Below are 18,844 nucleotides of genomic sequence, written 5' to 3' on the forward strand. Positions count from 1 at the left end.
TTCGGGCTGCCGCCGCTGCTGGACGGACTAGAGTTCCAGAAACCTTAGTAGAGAACCACTACAACGATAACGACCATATTATAATATAGATTTCATAAGTCTTTGTAACTTATTTGTAATCTAATTATTTTAGGTTATATACATAGTGTATCAATTAAAAATTGGACCTGATTGACCATTGTGGAGTACAAATGCAACCCTTCCTCTTATACAGGTGCAGCTCTCTCTCTTAGCGCCCTCTCGTCGGAGACAACAAGTAGCAATGCGGATCAATTAGAAGAACAAAACAGATCCCAAGTCCATTGATTCTTTCTCAAGCTTGGGAACGGTCCTTCTTAGAGACCCTTAGAATGCTCATGACGTTGTGGAGCACGTTGGTCCTACTACTGGTGTGCCACACAACCACACTAATTCTTTTGTACGATCAAAGAGAAGGAAGTTCGAGAAGACTAGTGGAAAGAGGAAGATTTGAGGTTTCAAAGTTTGTTTCAATAGTATTCAAGTGTTTACCTATTAAATTCAGTGAAGTGAATGGTCTCTTGGTGGTGCCTTGCTTCCCTCGACTCCGGTCCCTTTGCCCACGCCGTCGATTCTTGTTCTCCAGGGTGATTTTTGGTAAACAAGTAGAATTCAAAATTAAAGCAATTTAAGGACTGACTTCTGAGTCCTCTTTGGGTTCTTTAGTGAAAACGTTTTAAGTATCAATTCTAGGTTTTTATGAAGAACAATATGAACAAAAGAGAAAATGAGTACAAATGTAGAAGATTGAAAGGAGAAAGAAGAATAGAAAGCAAAAATAAATCAAAATGACAAAGGAAATGACATTACATTGAACATAAAAGTGAGAATCACAACATGCTCTTAGTCTCTTTGTAGTCGTTTGTCACATAAGACTTGTAGCCATCCAGGGAGAGTTTTAAGTAATTGTATGCATCTGCCAGTTTTTACAAACAAAGTCATATTTATAGAACTTGGAATAAAACTGCTACTAGCTATATCCTACTGTAGAGATTAAATCATAGAAAATAACTCCCTACATTAGAGTCCTACACTTGACATAATTATGTATAAACACAATAACTTTCTGCAACTTCCATTTTTCTAAACCACGTACCATGTTGTATCTCCAATAAGTGCTACATTTTCCTCTATGTCCACATACTTCCACTTCAATAGTCACATCTATTTGTGTTTCTTTATATGCTTCCTTGAACCGGTATATAATTTACTCGAACCTTTTTTCTTCTCTAATCGAAAAACATTGCTTCTAGAATTGACTTGAGAGTTGGTCTTCATTAATTCAAATGGTGTCTAACACTTTTATGAATAAATACTTGACCACATCGAAAAAGCATGTTTCGACTTTGTATATTTTTCGACCACAACTATCCAATTCAAGGTCATTCATATAAACTTGTTTTGATCACAAGATTAAAGCCAATAAATCCATTATTTGGCTAACATATATACATTGGTCGAAAAACAATAATTTATTTCCTTGAAACTTAACCAACTTACATGGCTTTATTGTTTAACCAAGTTGACATATAACTTTGATCTAGGAAAAGATACAATATTCTCGACTTAGCCAACTTCCAAAAATCGACCAATACAGATATTTGACAATAATTTGGCAGAAATTAGAAACTACACTAAAACATGTCATAAATTCACATATACCAAGACTCAGTGGTTAATTTTTAAATCTGAGAATTTAGGTGTTAACAGTTTTATACATAGTGTATCAATTAAAAATCAGACATTCACTTCAAATATGACCCACATGTAAAAATTTCTCATTAAATAATTAAAATAAATGAAACAATGGAATACAAATGCTATTATCAACGTCGTGTATATATACAAAATCCTATATATGATGCACTTAAAAGTTGAATCCAAAAATAATCTAGAATGCCCCTCATTGCTCGGCGGCTTTGGTCACGCATATGTGGATCTTTCTTTATGTAACCAATGTATATATCCTAATCAATAAAAAACTTGCTACATTTTATGATCTTTATTAATGTACAAGTAAAATTTTAATTTTAATTTTTTTATAACAGAAAATGGTTCATGCAACACATACACCCAATTTAATTATGCCACATCAAAAATTTATTTTTATTTTAATTATAATTAATAAAAATGTAACCAATGTATATATCCAATTTCACAATTTAAAAATTTGAGAGAAATGAAAAAAAAATAGTTTTGAAAGTTTGAAATTAGTCTATATTTAGGACATTTACTCAATACTCAGTCGGTGGTGGAGGTGCAATAGGAAAGCAGTATAGAATTTAAAGTAAAATTAAAACCTGAAATTAATTAAGATAACAAGAGCAAGACCCTTGATAGTTGATACATATCCATAACAACCCAGCTTATGCTATGCTGGGGAGGGGGAAGATAAACTAAATAACAACTAATTAGAACCTTGATACTAACAACCCAACTACTAGAACTTAAAACACAGACACCCATCAACTAACTAGAGAAGAAGTCTACTAACTACCAAAGTCTATATAGACTTCTTTCTTTCTTCATCCCTAATAAACTAATCTATTCCCCTCGATCTCATTTCTTTCTTTCTTTAATACTTATAATATAATGTAAATAACTTTTTTCCCGATGTGCACGCAACCTGTATAATTTTGCTTAGTTGGGCTGTGCAGTGTTGTTAGGAAAATCGGCTCCAAATTCAACCAGGCCACTCTCTATGCCATCACGAATAAGTACGTGCATCCACCTCTCTTTCAATGTGTATACCGTGACCAATATGTTCGAGTTCCCAAGATCCCCTCATAGGAATCACAGCTGCGTTACCGACTTCAGTAACAACAGTGTTAAGGTTCTTATGGAGCTGATACTTCGCTTTGAGTATCTTTATGTGCTTAACTTCAGTGGAATTGGCAAGTGTAGTCATTTCGGTTGAAAATGTGTCAAACATAGAACTAGAATCCATTTGAATTGGAAAATGATTGGTTTTCCGTGAAATATAACAGTAGTGAGAAAACCATTATATATAGATAGAGTCTGATGTGTTTTACTTTTACCCACCTGTTTTACTTTTACCCACCTGTTTTACTTTTACCCACGTCTTGTTCAAGGGGATTTGTTGCAGAGATTCGGGAGCCGCTTGTATTGATGTTGGTATTGATGTTTGATAAGGAGTTTGATATAGACTTTTTTTAAGCACGAGAGAGGGTGAAGTACACTTTTAATAAAAATTGGGTTCTTTAGTGAAAACGTTTTAAGTATCAACCGAAACGTTTTTTAAGCACGAGAAAGGGTAAACAAGTAGAATTCAAAATTAAAGCAATTTAAGGACTGGATTCTGAGTTCTCTTTGGGTTCTTTAGTGAAAACGTTTTAAGTATCAATTCTAGGTTTTTATGAAGAACTGTATGAACAAAAGAGAAAATGAGTAGAAATGTAGAAGATTGAAATGAGAAAGAAGAATAGAAAGCAAAAATAAATCAAAATGACAAAGGAAATGACATTACATTGAACATACAAGTGAGAATCACAACATGCTCTTAGTCTCTTTGTAGTCGTTTGTCACATAAGACTTGTAGGCATCCATGGAGAGTTTTGAGTAATTGTATACATCTACCAATTTTTACAAACAAAAGTTCTACTTATAAAACTTGGAATAAAACTGCTACTAGCTAGATCCTACGGTAGAGATTAAATCATAGAAAAAAAATCCCTACATTAGAGTCATACACTTAATTATGTACAAATTAAACACAATAACTTGCTCCAACTTCCGTTTTTCTAAACCACGTTCCATGTTGTATGTCCAATAATTGCCACATTTTCCTCTATGTCCACATCCTTCCACTTCAATAGCCACTTCTATTTGTGTTTCTTTATATTCTTTCTTGAACCGGTATATAATTTACTCGAACCTTTTTCCTTCTCAAGTCGCATTGCTTCTAGAATTGACTTGAGAGCTGGTCTTCATTAATTCAAATGGTGTCTAACACTTTCATGAATAAATACTTGACCACATTGAAAAAACATGTTTCAACTTTATATATTTTCCGACCACAACTATACCAATTCAAGCTCATTCATATATACTTGTTTCGATGAAAAGATTAAAGCCAACAAATCCATTATTTGGCTAACATATATACATTGGTCGAGAAACAATAATTTATTTCCTTGAAACTTAACCAACTTACACGACTTTATTGTTTTACCAAGTTGACATATAACTTTGATCTAGGAAAAGTTACAATATTCTTGACCCAGCCAGCTTCCAAAAATCGACCAATACATATATTTGACAATAATTTGGCAGAAAAGTAGAAACTACACTAAAACATGTCATGCATTCACATATACCAAGACTCAGTGGTTAATTTTTAAATCTGAGAATTTTTGTGTTAATAGTTTTATACATAGTGTATCCATTAAAAATTGGACATTCACTTCAAATATGGTCACATGAAAAAGCTTCCCATTAAATAATTAAAATAAATGAAACTATTGAGTACAAATGCTATTGTCAACGTCGTGTATATGAACAAAATCCTATATATGATGCACCCGAAAGTTGAATCCAATAATAATCTAGAATGCCCCCCTTTGCTCGGCGGCTTTGGTCACGCATATGTGGATCTTTCTTTGTGTAACCAATGTTTATATCCTAATCAATAAAAAGCTAGCTACATTTTATGATCTTTATTAATGTACAAGTAAAATTTTAATTTTAATTTTTTTATAACAGAAAATGGTTCATGCAACACATACACCCAATTTATTTATGCCACATCAATTTTTTTTTAATTATAATCAATAAAAATGTAACCAATGTGCAGTGGCGGACCTTAGTGGAGACAGGGAGGAGCTGTAGCTCCCCCAAAAAATTTAGAAAAAGCTTAAATAGTAAGGTTTATATAAATTTTTTAGTCATTATAGTATTATATTAATAATAATGTGCACATTATTTGATAGAGCTCGGCGGCTTAGTGGTAGCACACTTTTCCTATCTCCACGAGAGACAAGGTTCGAACCCGCCAGACCTCAATTCTTGTTTTTCATTAATATTACGTTTTTTTCTTTTTTGCTGAGTTGTTTTCTGTACCTTTTTGTATATGTATTTATTTCTTTACTCTTTTTTAAACTTTTTCGATACAGGCTGCTAAAACTATTTTTTCAACTTATTAATCCTTACTATTCTTTAAATATTTTTAATGCACACATTTTTTTTAAGACTCTATATACATCTATATAAATATATGTGTTTTGATGATTAAAATATTTTAATTTATGTATCAAATTTTATTTTAGCTCCCCCAATTTTTTTTACCAAGGTCCGCCACTGCCAATGTGTATATCCAATCAATTTCACTATTTAGAAAGTTGAGAGAAATGAAAAAAAAATTGAAAGCTTGAAATTAGTCTATATTTAGGACATTTACTCAATACTCTGTCGGTGGTGGAGGTGCATTAGGAAAGCAGTATAGAATCTAAAGTAAAATAAAAACCTGAAATTAATTAAGATAACAAGAGTAAGAGTCTTGATAGTTGATACATATCCATAACAACCAAGCTTATGCTATGCTGGGGGGAAGGGAAGATAAACTAAATAACAACTAATTAGAACTTGATACTAACAACCCAACTACTAGAACTTAAAACACAGACACCCATCAACTAACTAGAGAAGAAGTCTACTAACTACCGAAGTCTATATAGACTTCTTTCTTTCTTCGTTCCTAATAAACTAATCTATTGCCCTCGATCTCCTTTCTTTCTTTCTTTCTTTAATACTTATAATATAATGTAAGTGACTTTCTTCCCGATGTGCACGCAGCCTGTATAATATTGCTTAGATGGAATGTGCAGTGTTGTTTGGAAAATGGGCTCCAAATTCAACCAGGCCACTCTCTATACCATCACGAATAAGTACGTGCATGCACCTTTTTTTCAATGTGCATAGCGTGACCACTATGTCCGAGTTCCCATTATCCCCTCATAGAAATCACAGCTGCGTTACCGATTTCAGTAACAACACTGTTAAGGTTCTTGTGGAGCGGATACTTCACTTTGATTATCTTTATGTGCTTAACTCCATTGGAATTGGCAAGTGTAGTCATTTCGGTTGAAAATGTGCCAAACATAGAACTAGAATCCATTTGAAATTGAAAAATGGTTGGTTTTTCGTGAAATATAAGAGTAGTGAGCAAACCATTATATATAAATAGAGGCTGATGTGTTTTACTTTTACCCACCTGTTTTACTTTTAGCCACGTTTTGTTCAAAGGGATTTGTTGCAGAGATTTGGGTGCCGCTAGTATTGATGTTTGATAAGGAGTTTGATATAGACTTTTTTTAAGCACGAGAGAGGGTGAAGTACACTTTTAATAAAAATTGGGTTCTTTAGTGAAAACGTTTTAAGTATCAACCGAAACGTTTTTTAAGCACGAGAGAGGGTAAACAAGTAGAATTCAAAATTAAAGCAATTTAAGGACTGGATTCTGAGTTCTCTTTGGGTTCTTTAGTGAAAATGTTTTAAGTATCAATTCTGGGTTTTTATGAAGAACTGTATGAACAAAAGAGAAAAGGAGTAGAAAGGTAGAAGATTGAAATGAGAAAGAAGAATAGAAAGCAAAAACAAATCAAAATGACAAAGGAAATGACATTACATTGAACATACAAGTGAGACACAACATGCTCTTAGTCTCTTTGTAGTCGTTTGTCACATAAGACTTGTAGGCATCTATGGAGAGTTTTGAGTAATTGTATGCATCTACCAATTTTTACAAACAAAAGTTCTATTTATAAAACTTGGAATAAAACTGCTACTAGCTAGATCCTACGGTAGAGATTAAGTCATAGAAAAAAACTCCCTACATTAGAGTCATACACTTAATTATGTACAAATTACACACAATAACTTGCTCCAACTTCCGTTTTTCTAAACCACGTTCCATGTTGTATCTCCAATAATTGCCACATTTTCCTCTATGTCTACATCCTTCCACTTCAATAGCGACTTCTATTTGTGTTTCTTATATGCTTCCTTGAACCGGTATATAATTTACTCGAACCGTTTTCCCTCTCTAGTAGAAAAACATTGCTTCTAGAATTGACTTGAGAGTTGGTCTTCATAAATTCAAATGGTGTCTAACACTTTCATGAAAAAATACTTGACCACATCGAAAAAGCATGTTTCGACTTTGTATATTTTTCGACCACAACTATCCAATTCAAGGTCATTCATATAAACTTGTTTTGATCACAAGATTAAAGCCAATAAATCCATTATTTGGCTAACATATATACATTGGTCGAAAAACAATAATTTATTTCCTCGAAACTTAACCAACTTACATGGCTTTATTGCCTATAAAAAACATGGCTTTATTGTTTTACCAAGTTGGCATATAACTTTGATCTAGGAAAAGTTACAATATTCTTGACCCAACCAGCTTCCAAAAATCGACTAATGCAGATATTTGACAATAATTTGGCAGCAAAGTAGAAACTACACTAAAACATGTCATTGATTCACATATACCAAGACTCAGTGGTTAATTTTTAAATCTGAGAATTTTGGGTTTCACTGTTATATACATAGTGTATCAATTAAAAATTGGACATTCTCTTCAAATATGGTCACATGAAAAAATTTCTCCTTAAATAATTTAAATAAATGAAACTATGAAGTACAAATGCTATTGTCAACGTCGTATATATATATACAAAATCTTATATATGATGCACTCAAAATTTGAATCCAATAATAATCTAGAATGCCCCCATTACTCGGCGGCTTTGGTCACGCATATGTGGATCTTTCTTTATGTAACCAATGCATATATCCTAATCAATAAAAAGCTAGCTACATTTTATAATATTTATTAATGTACAAGTAAAATTTTAATTTTAATTTTTTTAATAACAGAAAATGGGTCATGCAACACATACACCCAATTTATTTATGCCACATCACAAATTTTTTTTAATTATAATCAATAAAAATGTAACCAATGTGTATATCCCAATCAATTTCACTATTCAGAAAGTTGAGATAAATGAAAAGAAAGTTTTGAAAGCTTGAAATTAGTCTATATTTAGGACATTTACTCAATACTCTGTCGGTGGTGGAGGTGCATTAGGAAAGCAGTGTAGAATCTAAAGTAAAATAAAAACCTGAAATTAATTAAGATAACAAGAGCAAGAGTCTTGATAGTTGATACATATCCATAACAACCCAGCTTATGCTATGCTGGGGGGAGGGGGAAGATAAACTAAATAACAACTAATTAGAATTTGATACTAACAACCCAACTACTAGAACTTAAAACACAATCAACTAACTAAAGAAGAAGTCTACTAACTACCGAAGTATACATAGACTTCTTTCTTTCTTCATTCCTAATAAACTAATCTATTGCCCTCGATCTCCTTTCTTTCTTTAATACTTATAATATAATGTAAGTGACTTTCTTCCCGATGTGCATGCAGCCTGTATAATATTGCTTAGATGGGCTGTGCATTGTTGTTAGGAAAATCGGCTCCAAGTTTTAAATTGCGTGGTTTCTATGATCTTATTCTAAGTTCCTCTTTTGTGATTTTGATTTGGTAAGAGTAAACTTAGTAGGGCAACAATGAACTACTATTTAATGACAATTTTGTCTTTTGACTAGTGTTTATAACAAACTTTATCCCACGAACTATATGAATCCCACACCATTATACTCAATAAAAAAAGTGAAAAACACAGATTATTATGAGGGATATTATTCTATTATTATGTATTTATAATGAGATCATTTTTAGTATCTTATCAATTTTTTTAGATTTTTCTTTACCTCTTTTCACATGACTAAACACCATATTATCAACCCTTCTCGTTTGTGGTCAAGATGCAATATTTTGCGGTGAGGGAAGGTAGACAGGGTATTGAAGGACAGGGAAAGAAGGAAATAAATTAATGATAGTATTTTTGTCTTTTAAAAAGAGAAATTTTTTCCTTTTAACCAATGACATAGTGTTAAACAACTACATAAATGAAAACCAGTCGACCTAGCTTAAATCTGTGGCCACATGGTTATGGTGGTTTGAAAAAAAAAGTGTTAGAAATTTACCCTAATGAAACTGAGACTGAGATGCTTAATACTCTTAATTCTAAAAGAATAAATTAAAATATATGCTATATTATTATTTATTTATATTATCAATAAAAAATAATATTCAGACCAAACAAATATTTTTGATAGTCTAGACTCAAGCTTACTGGTTTAGGCTCACATAAACCCTGACAATTCAAACCTATAGCCGCTCGGAGCATAGACACCGGAGAGTTTTCGTCGCCGGCTTTGCTACCGGAGTGACCGAACCACCAGCTTCTGCTCCTGTAAGCTTCGGTGCGAGCCAACCACCTTCTGTAAAGAGCTGAGGTATTTTAAGCTTGTCTCAATAAATGTAATTCTTAATAGTAATGCTACACTCATTGTTAATTCTGGTACAATCAAAACATAATGTTCTAATAACCCAAAACATAACTTGATCATGCTCACAATTTGAATGTTTTGTTGTGTTGTGTTGATTTGTGTTCTTGTTTCTGTAATTTGATAATTGAATCATATCATGCACACAAAGTGGCAGGGCCCAATGGTGGTTGTAAACTCCAGGTACTTGCCACCCCTTGAATACATTGTTAAGCTTTTGAAACTCTCTGCTGATGCCAAATGCCTAACCTCTGGCAAAGCTATCCATGCTCAGTTGCTTGTCCGCGACCAAGCTTCGAAGCGCTCTGATGTTGTTCAACTTAACTCCCTGATTCATCTGTATGTCAAATGTGGCCGGTTGCGTCTTGCGCGAAGCATGTTTGATAAAATGCCCCTTAGGGATGTGTTTTCTTGGAATGATTTAATGACTGGGTATATGCATAGTGGGAACTACTTGGAAGTCCTTGTGCTATTCAAAAACTTGGTTTCGAGTTCGACAACGCAACATGCGTGCCCCAATGAGTATGTGTTTACCACTGTTCTTTCTTCTTGTTCTCATAGTGGGAGAGTCCGAGAGGGGATGCAGTGTCATGGGTATTTGTTCAAGTATGGATTGGTGTCTTATCAGTTTGTGAAGAGTGCACTTTTCAACATGTATGCAAGATGCTTACATGTTAACTTAGCACTGCAGGTTTTGAATACAGAATCGGGTGGGGATGAAAATGATATTTTTTTGTACAACTCTTTATTGAATGTGCTTGTGGAATCTGGGCGTTGGGAAGAGGCTATTGGAGTTTTGAGGAGGATGGGGAATGAATGTATGGTCTGGGATAATGCTACATATGTTGGTGTGATGGGCCTTTGTGCTCAGATTGGAGATCTGCTATTGGGTTTGCGAGTTCATGCTCGATTGTTGAGAGGTGGTTTGTTGTTTGATGAATTTGTTGGTAGCAAGCTAATAGACATGTATGGAAAATGTTGTCATGTTTTGAATGCAAGGAAAGTTTTTGATGGATTGCAGAACAGGAATGTGGTTGTATGGACATCCCTCATGTCTGCTTACTTGCAAAATAGATATTTTGAGGAGACTTTGGATCTGCTTACTTGTATGGATCAAGAAGATACTCTGCCTAACGAGTGCACTTTCAAAGTTTTGCTTGGTGCTTGTGCAGGTATAGCATTATTGAAACATGGTGATCTATTACATGCTCGGCTTGAGAAGTTAGGCTTCAAGAATTATGTCATTGTCAATAATGCTTTGATAAATATGTATTCTAAGAGTGGCGACATTGATTCTTCATATAATGTGTTCTCTGATACGATGTGTCGAGATGTCACCACTTGGAATAGTATGATATGTGGGTATTCCCATCATGGACTTGGTCAAGAAGCTTTACGGGTGTTCCAAGACATGAAGTCTGCTGGAGAATCTCCAAACAATGTAACCTTCGTTGGGGTTCTATCTGCATGTGCACATTTGGCTCTTGTAGACAAAGGACTTGACTATTTGTATAATGAAATGAAAAACCATAAGATTGAGCCAGGGTTGGAGCACTACACTTGCATGGTTGTACTTTATTGCAGAGCTGGTTTGCTCGAGAAAGCTGAGAACTTCATGAAGACAACAAAGGTGAAGTGGGACATTGTTGCTTGGAGAACTTTGCTTAATTCATGCCGTGTTCATCGAAATTATGACTTGGGAAAACGAATTGCAGAATCTATCTTACAAATGGACCCTCAAGATATGGGGACATATACCTTACTATCAAATATGCATGCCACGGCGAATATGTGGGATGGAGTTGTGGAAATTCGGAAAATGATGAAGGAAAGAAATATTAAGAAGGAACCTGGAGCAAGTTGGTTAGAGATCAGAAATGTTAATCATGTATTTGTTTCAGAGGGCTGCAAACATCCAGAGTCTAATGAAATTAACAAGAAGGTACAACAGTTGTTGGCAATGATTAAGCCTTTGGGATATGTGCCAAACATTTCCGCTGTGTTGCATGATGTGGAGGATGAACAGAAGGAGGGTTATCTAAATTGTCACAGTGAGAAGTTGGCGATAGCATATGGCCTCATGAAAATGCCTTCACCAGCACCCATCCGCATAATAAAAAACCTTCGGATGTGTGATGATTGCCACACTGCTGTGAAACTAATATCAAAGGTCACAAACAGGTTCATAATTGTCAGAGATGCTAACCGTTTTCATCATTTTCGAGATGGGTCTTGTACTTGTGCAGACCACTGGTAGCATTTTTGTAAGGTTTATAGTCATGATTCTTTAGTGAATATTGTAGGTTCAACACCACTATTTGCATGTGCTGCAGCTTAAGGAAAGCAGGAGCATAGTTTGAGAATGTCCATTCAATATGGATAACATCTGTGTAAATATTAATGGTCTTGTTGTGGTCTTAGATTCTTGAAATCAATTCCATTTTGATGGTATAAATAAATTATTTTATCTTCTTGAAATACTTGTACTTTCAATGTCGGATTGAAAAACGGAATCTCCTCTGAAGTCTGAAATGGTTGACAGGTCAGAAGCATTTCTTCAAACAGTGTGTTTTTCCTTTTTCTTTTGTATTTATAACTTCAATTTTTATCAGATTTGGAAGAGCTTTCACTTGAATTCCATTGATAGTTCTGCAGAGCTACTGTTTGTCTTTTCAAGTAGTGTAATAATGCTTTTATTTATATCACTAAGAACTAGTAAGGAATTTTTTCAGTGAGCTTCAGCAAGCTTACTGTGGTCTTTTTCTCTATGTTGTGGGCTAGAGACCAATAGAGTTTTTTGTTTTTTATTCAAAGCTATCTTCTAGATGTCACATGAATTCTTGTTTCTATTAAATTTCTGATCTCTTATTTACTTATAATAGGAACAAAAGGTAACTTCATGCTTTAAAAGGAGATCTGGTAAATTCTACAAAATAAATGCCATTCAAATAAAATATTGCCCAGTGCTAGAAAGAAATTCTGCACTCCAATATGAAGAGCGACCTATTTCTCTGTCTTTTCAAAATACTACAACATAAAACCTCATTTTTATACTACAATATAGGCCAGAATAAGTGTATTCTTTGTTTTCTTTTATGAATGTCTTCAACAATTTCTTCCTATTGCAGAAGTAAAGCACTGTAGAATGGCTATGGCGGGTAAGGCAAGAGAAGCTGGAGTACCATTGATGAAGCTGGTTAGGTTAAGAGGGCTGCCTATTTTGCAGCAATTGCATTTAGAGGAACGGCTGCTTCGCACCAGTTCAGATAATTGGTGCCTTATTAATGATGGAACCAGTTCCGCTGCCATTGTAATGGGATTGTCTGGGTACTTCTTTATAACTTTAGAATGTTTTTCTGCCTCAGATTCATGATCCAGTTTTGCTAATATTCCTGTACCTGATGTTTTTTTGTTCCATTATTTGGCACTATTCCATGAACATAAGTGTTTGAAGTAGGTCTCTTATTTATAAGTTTACATTGAGTTTAGGAATCTGATGCACATGCGCTTGTGAAAACTGAAAAGTTTATACATTGCAAGTAGTTATAGATGGAGTATAAAAATCTGATACACATGTGGAAACTGAATATAAGCATTGATTGTTTTCCTGCAGTCTAATTTTTTTTTCTTGATTTTGTACCATGTTGCTGTTAAATTGGGTATTTAAATCACTGTCAAGCATTAAGTTCATGGAGTCTTTTTGATTCTGAGGAATTTCCTTGTGTTTTTCACTTTTTCTTTCTTTAAAGCATTCTGTAATATTTTTTTCAAATTCTCTGGAGATTTTTTTTTTCTATTGATTCAAACTGAAAGTCCAACCAATCTTGGCCATTTTCTCCGAAATCCGAATTTATGCTTGGAGGGTGGTAAGTGGGTGATGTCATGTTCTTACTTGTTAAAATTGTTGCACGTTTTAGGAATGTACATTTTTCACCTCTCCCATGGAATTGGTTTTAATCAATCTTGTGGGATGTTGCATTCCTTGGTATGAAAAATACCTCAGACTTCTAATAACACTTGTATCTAGCAAATGTATGTTACATATACTTGTTGATTTTTCTTTATTTGTGTAAATGCCAAAATGGACTTAATTTAAATGTGGATATTTACTTAGGAAACTTTCAGAACTTATCGAAGTCAAGCCGGTGCTGCGAGATCATATACCCATCATCAGAAGGTTTACCGGAGGAGGAACTGTTGTTGTTGACCATGGCACTATATTTGTTACACTGATATGCAATAAAGATGCTGTTCCACACGTGCAACCGTTTCCCCGCTCCATCATGTCTTGGAGTGGTCAATTATACAGTGAAGTTTTCGAAGGGCATGCTGATTTCCGCCTCCGTGAGAATGGTACATTGATCGAGTCCAGTATCAATATGCTTTTGCAATGTTCCTAGGGCCATTACACTACCAGTTTACATGAAATGGACACAGAAAATGGATAGTATGGAGTTGTGTTTTAATTCAATAATGATATTTCTCTTCTTATCTTCCCCATCAAAACTTTAATGAGTTACAAAAAGCATTTGAAAAATTATATTTAAAAAAAAGCATACAAAAAATGAAATTAGTGCATTTCTGTCTACTTCTGTAGTTTCTTTTGGCATTTTCCATTTTCTCAGCCAATCATGTTTCAGGCATCTATATCGAGCACATGCTGCTTTTTATTTTTCTCTGAGAAGCAACTAGAATCATTCAATGAATTCATTTAATTTCTTTGTTTAAATTTCCATATCTGTTTAATTGAAACTTAAAATGAAGTTCTGATTGATTCTCATTTCCTTTGCGCTTTAAGATTATGTGTTTGGTGATCGTAAGTTCGGCGGGAATGCTCAGTCTATAACCAAGCACCGGTGGGTACACCACACGTCTTTTCTATGGGATTATGAGGGCAAGAACATGGCTTATCTCAAGTTACCTGCAAAGGCTCCTAAGTATCGATTAGTAAGCTTACAATTTCATTCTTTTCTCTGCATTGGAGTTATTAACTTGTTATATGCTCTGTGCTCCCTGTCTCCTTGGGTTGGATTGATATGCTTTATGCCACTCATATAAAGATGTTATCACATCCTTTTATGTTTTGGTATGGATTAAGAACTTCAGTTTTAAACTTGTTCCAGAATCCAGACTAAACCGAAAGGATAATAGGTTTTAAAAAGTTGGAATCCAGATAAAAGTGATGATGTTACGAACTTGTATATGATGATACAGAATTGGCTAATTTGTCTACCAAATAATAGCATAAATTGCCTGGCTTGTGTAACCTCCACCTTCATAGCATAAGAAAAGTTGAGTAAATTACTATCTCCTAAAGAAAGTACTAACTAACACAGAGAGCTAGTTAATTGAATCTGAAAATAAGATGATTTTTTTTTGTGTCTTTGTGCGTTTGTGTGTAGTTTGGATCTGGGTTATCGTCTCCAGATGTCTTCTAAATTTCATACATTTGATTGCAATTTTGCAGACAAGAGATCACATGGATTTTGTTTGTCGAATGAAGGAGTATCTGCCAAGATCAGAATTTATAGAGAGAACTATTAAGGCAATTGAAACCCAGTTTTCTGTGAAATCAATCAGCATGGAGTCCATAGACGTTCCTTCCGTTTCTGAATATGTTCATACTACTAGGCTTCTTACAGAGCAGGAAATTCGTGAAGCTTGCACTCTTCAAAGTTGAAAACATTGTTATACAAGGTCTGGCAATAATTTATAAGTAGCATGAGAGAGAAAATACATCATTGGTGATATTGGTGTCAAGGACTCTGATAAAATTGGACTGCTATTTATATTGTTTTCAATCAATTTTTTCTTTTGACCCCAACTTCTTGTGACCAAATTGTGTGTTCTTTTATTTTGGCAGAATGTTGTCTATTTATATTACATAATAACTTTCTCAAATGGTTCATAATTATTGATAATAAACATATGGCAAATGTATTGAGTATACACAAAATAGTTTAAAATAATTCGTAATGTAATACTTTTTTCAGCAGGCTTCATCCATATATATTGCCTTACATTTCTGTTTGTGGGAAATTGAGGTGTAGCATAGAAGAGAATGAGTGCCACAATAGGGTTTTTATTTATCCATACAAACCTTTTCTTCTATCACATTTCCACTTACTTACCTTTCATATCTCTTTTTTCTCTTCATATCATATTCTCATATCTTTAAATTCTATGCCTATCTGGCTATATCTCACAAGGTGTTGGTGGAAATGTGATGTGAATGAAACTTTTTTCATTATGGGGGAAATGAGTATCATATATATGTGTGTTAGGCGCGAAGGCAAGCTATGGCTCCATGGACGACAGCTAAAATAAAGTACCTATGCATCATAGCAAATAGATGAATGAGCTATTTTTATTATACTTATTTAAAATTTTCAGAGCATCACTGATTATAATTTGTGAGTTAGTGACTGAGTAGTCCATATGAATACTAGACTGAGTTGTCCAAAAGTAATAAAGACAAAAATAGAGCAACAAACATGACTTTTCTCATTCATTGATCAATTACTAAAGTACAAGAGCACATTCAACAATCTTTTGATTATTGATCTAGCTTCCTCAACAAAGCAAGTATACCATTTGCTGAGGCATAGCATAAACCAGCACATCATCTGCAAATTCTTGCTATATATAAACCAAATATATGTATAAGAGGGGCTAAACCATCTTCTATTCAGCCCTCTGCTAATCCATCTACACTAATACACTAATCAACTATACCTTGCTTCTTTTAACAGTAATGTTGAGATACTTATTACATATTTGGAAACCCTTCAATAATTGACTCTGAAACCAGAACCAATTATGGGAAAAAAGCTTCTCTGAGTGGTTTCTAGGTTTCAGAATTGATTCTATGAAAAAATAAGTTGATACAAACGTACTATCAATAACATTATTGAAAAGATGCTCAACTGAAAGACATTTTAGTAGTTGAACTGTCTTCCAGTGTAGGTCTGCCCAAAGGACCAACTAGCTGGGGCAACATTGAAGGAGACCACGCTGTGGCCATTACTGGTGGTGACTACAAAGGAAAGACTCTGTCCATTCAGGTAAGAGTTGCTCTGCCAGTTTTGCCCCCAGTTCCTTGACATGGCCTGCCATCTTGTTCTTGAACCTTTGATGGCCACAGCATGCACATCACCAGCACCTCCAACATTAGTCACAAGGACTAAATTGAAGTAAGAATGACCATTGATGGTGAACCTGATGCCATCTTTTCTCCTGCATCTTACCCTTCAAAATCCACGAACGAGAAAAAAAATAAGAATTTCAGCTTCAAGGCCAAAAGTTGGTACATGTTTAGAGTGTATTTGGTTCCACATTAGGGAACTTTAGAATCAAAATTCTGTTAAAGCAAAATCAGTTTTGGAGAATTGATTTCAGTCTCAGTTCTGTTCTGATAGAAGCTAAGAAGAGTAGTTTTTGTGTTGAATATCATCAGCTCTAAGATTTTACAACTGAATTTCACAATACTACTCTACAAAAGTCACTTTTTTCATAAATGTAACCAAACATAAATTACATTATTTTAGCTCATATTTATCATACGCAATTTTACTAGAATCAATTATGTTAGCGTTGATCCAAACACGGACTAAACATTGACAAAAGTAATTTTGGATAGAATTGATTCGGCAAAATTGATATGGTATAGGTGATTTGAAAGTGATGTGATTGATATGTATACATTTTCTGGCAAAGTGATTTTTATAGGAAAATAATAGAAATGTCTTGTGAGAAGAGCTAAAAGTACTTTCATGTTAACTCAAAAGTTTGGTCTTTTTGCTTTAGCCTGAACATTGTTTTGTTCGACTGAAGTGTTTCTAAGAATTTTACCCAACATGTTCTGATAACGAAAAACCACGTTTGAGAATATTACAAGTACGTATGTGGATGAGCGTTGTGTAACCAAACATGCACTAAATGGCTCTGGTAAAAGGAAATGAGAATCTGAAGTTACCTTCTGTATGCTACAGGTACAATCCCAGCCTTATATTGTGCAATGTGCTGGAAAATAGGTTGAGAAAGATCAAAATGGTGATTGGGAGGGTCACACCAACCACCTGGTGGGCAGAAATTGGTGGCAGTGACTACAATGGAACCAGGAAGGCACCATTGAGGGTCATTCACACATTTAATTTGAAAACATGCTCCACAGCTCAAGCCACTGTTGAACAATGCAGTGCTAAGTGCTGCTGTATTAGTTCCATAACCTTGGCTGATTAGATTTCCATACCCACAAGCCCCACCTACAAATTTGACATAAATAGATGTTATGAATCATTAATAACTATTGAGAAGTCTCGTGTTGGCGGAACATGTGACTAGATAAGTGTTTATATAGAGTAGAACAGTCTTTACCCTAAGCTAGCTTTTTGGGTTGAGTAAGGCATAAGCCGAGTTTTAAGAAGAGCCTAAAGTACGCCTATATTGATGTTATGCAGAGAGTAAAGAACCTAAGCACAACTATGAAAAACTTAATGTGAGTTACATTTGTGCAGACATACCCATTGTCCCAGAAGCATCACTTCCACCATAGAAAGTGGCATGAGCATTAGTCCAACCCCCATAACCATACCCATTTACATGTGAGACAAAGGAGAAAATCCCCAGAAGAATTAGAAATCCAAGAAGAGCCATTTTCCTGCATAAATGCAACATTAGAGTGTTAATAATACTGATTTGGTAGCTATGCAACTAGAGCAGTTAATAACACTCTATGAAGAAGTGAAAAGAGAAAAAAGAAAGGAAGAACAAAAGGGATAGAGAATCAGTTATTACAAGAAGCTGAACCTTGAAATGAGATGTTTGTGGAAAATGGATGGGGAATTGGAGAGGAATAAATAGAGGTCAGCTATCAAACCTGACAGACAGAATGACAGATCCGAGCTGTTGGGTCCATATGCAAATGCTGAATATGAAAAAGCAGTTCAATATAGTTCCTATGCAATTGGAGTCCCCTGTATGAGGTATTGGGGAAAATGATTGGTAGAAATATGGATAGTGTATACACTCTGAGTTAGATAGAAAAGTAATGGATGTAATATATGATGAATCTAATAACAAAAAAAGTTAGAGAGAAAAATGCAATGTGTGTGAGGTGTTTGCATTGTAATTGTTTGAGTGTTTTTCTTTTTGTCAAAGATGTTTGAATTAAACACCCAAAGAGTTTCCCACCAACACTTATATCATGTGATACAAAAATTTCAAAAAGTGATATTGCAATGCACATAAATAAATAAGTAAATTAAGAAACAACATGCTCACTGCTGGTACAACCAACTATACATGAAGCAAGCAAAACCCGAAAAGCTATATAGAAGCCCCGAAGCCCCAAAAATTTAACTAATAATCTAG

At 34.3% G+C, this 18,844-nt stretch overlaps 2 protein-coding genes across 4 annotated transcripts; one reads left to right on the forward strand and one right to left on the reverse strand.

Annotated features, from left to right (window-relative positions):
- The first annotated feature begins 9,147 nt into the window (after window positions 1-9,147).
- Window positions 9,148-15,467, forward strand: LOC130728533 (pentatricopeptide repeat-containing protein At5g39680). 3 transcript variants are annotated; one of them, XM_057580034.1, is made up of 5 exons: window positions 9,254-9,421; window positions 12,601-12,799; window positions 13,587-13,825; window positions 14,271-14,419; window positions 14,940-15,467. In XM_057580034.1, the coding sequence occupies exons 2-5, from the start codon at window positions 12,618-12,620 to the stop codon at window positions 15,150-15,152; spliced, it is 783 nt and encodes a 260-aa protein (XP_057436017.1). In that variant the 5' UTR covers window positions 9,254-9,421; window positions 12,601-12,617; the 3' UTR covers window positions 15,153-15,467. The 3 variants fall into 3 exon arrangements, with proteins under 3 accessions (XP_057436016.1, XP_057436017.1, XP_057436018.1); XM_057580035.1 differs by lacking the exon at window positions 9,254-9,421 and adding an exon at window positions 11,757-12,014; XM_057580033.1 differs by lacking the exons at window positions 12,601-12,799; window positions 13,587-13,825; window positions 14,271-14,419; window positions 14,940-15,467 and adding an exon at window positions 9,624-12,013 and having other exon boundaries at window positions 9,148-9,421.
- Window positions 15,468-15,953: 486 nt separating this feature from the next.
- On the reverse strand, window positions 15,954-18,384 carry LOC130728534 (expansin-A1-like). The gene is made up of 4 exons (XM_057580036.1): window positions 18,269-18,384; window positions 17,995-18,131; window positions 17,448-17,736; window positions 15,954-16,720 (listed from the first exon to the last, which is right to left on the reverse strand). The coding sequence occupies exons 2-4, from the start codon at window positions 18,125-18,127 to the stop codon at window positions 16,411-16,413; spliced, it is 732 nt and encodes a 243-aa protein (XP_057436019.1). The 5' UTR covers window positions 18,128-18,131; window positions 18,269-18,384; the 3' UTR covers window positions 15,954-16,410.
- Window positions 18,385-18,844: the final 460 nt, after the last annotated feature.

Source organism: Lotus japonicus, chromosome 1, assembly GCF_012489685.1.
Source record: "Lotus japonicus ecotype B-129 chromosome 1, LjGifu_v1.2".
Classification (NCBI taxonomy): Eukaryota; Viridiplantae; Streptophyta; class Magnoliopsida; order Fabales; family Fabaceae; genus Lotus; species Lotus japonicus.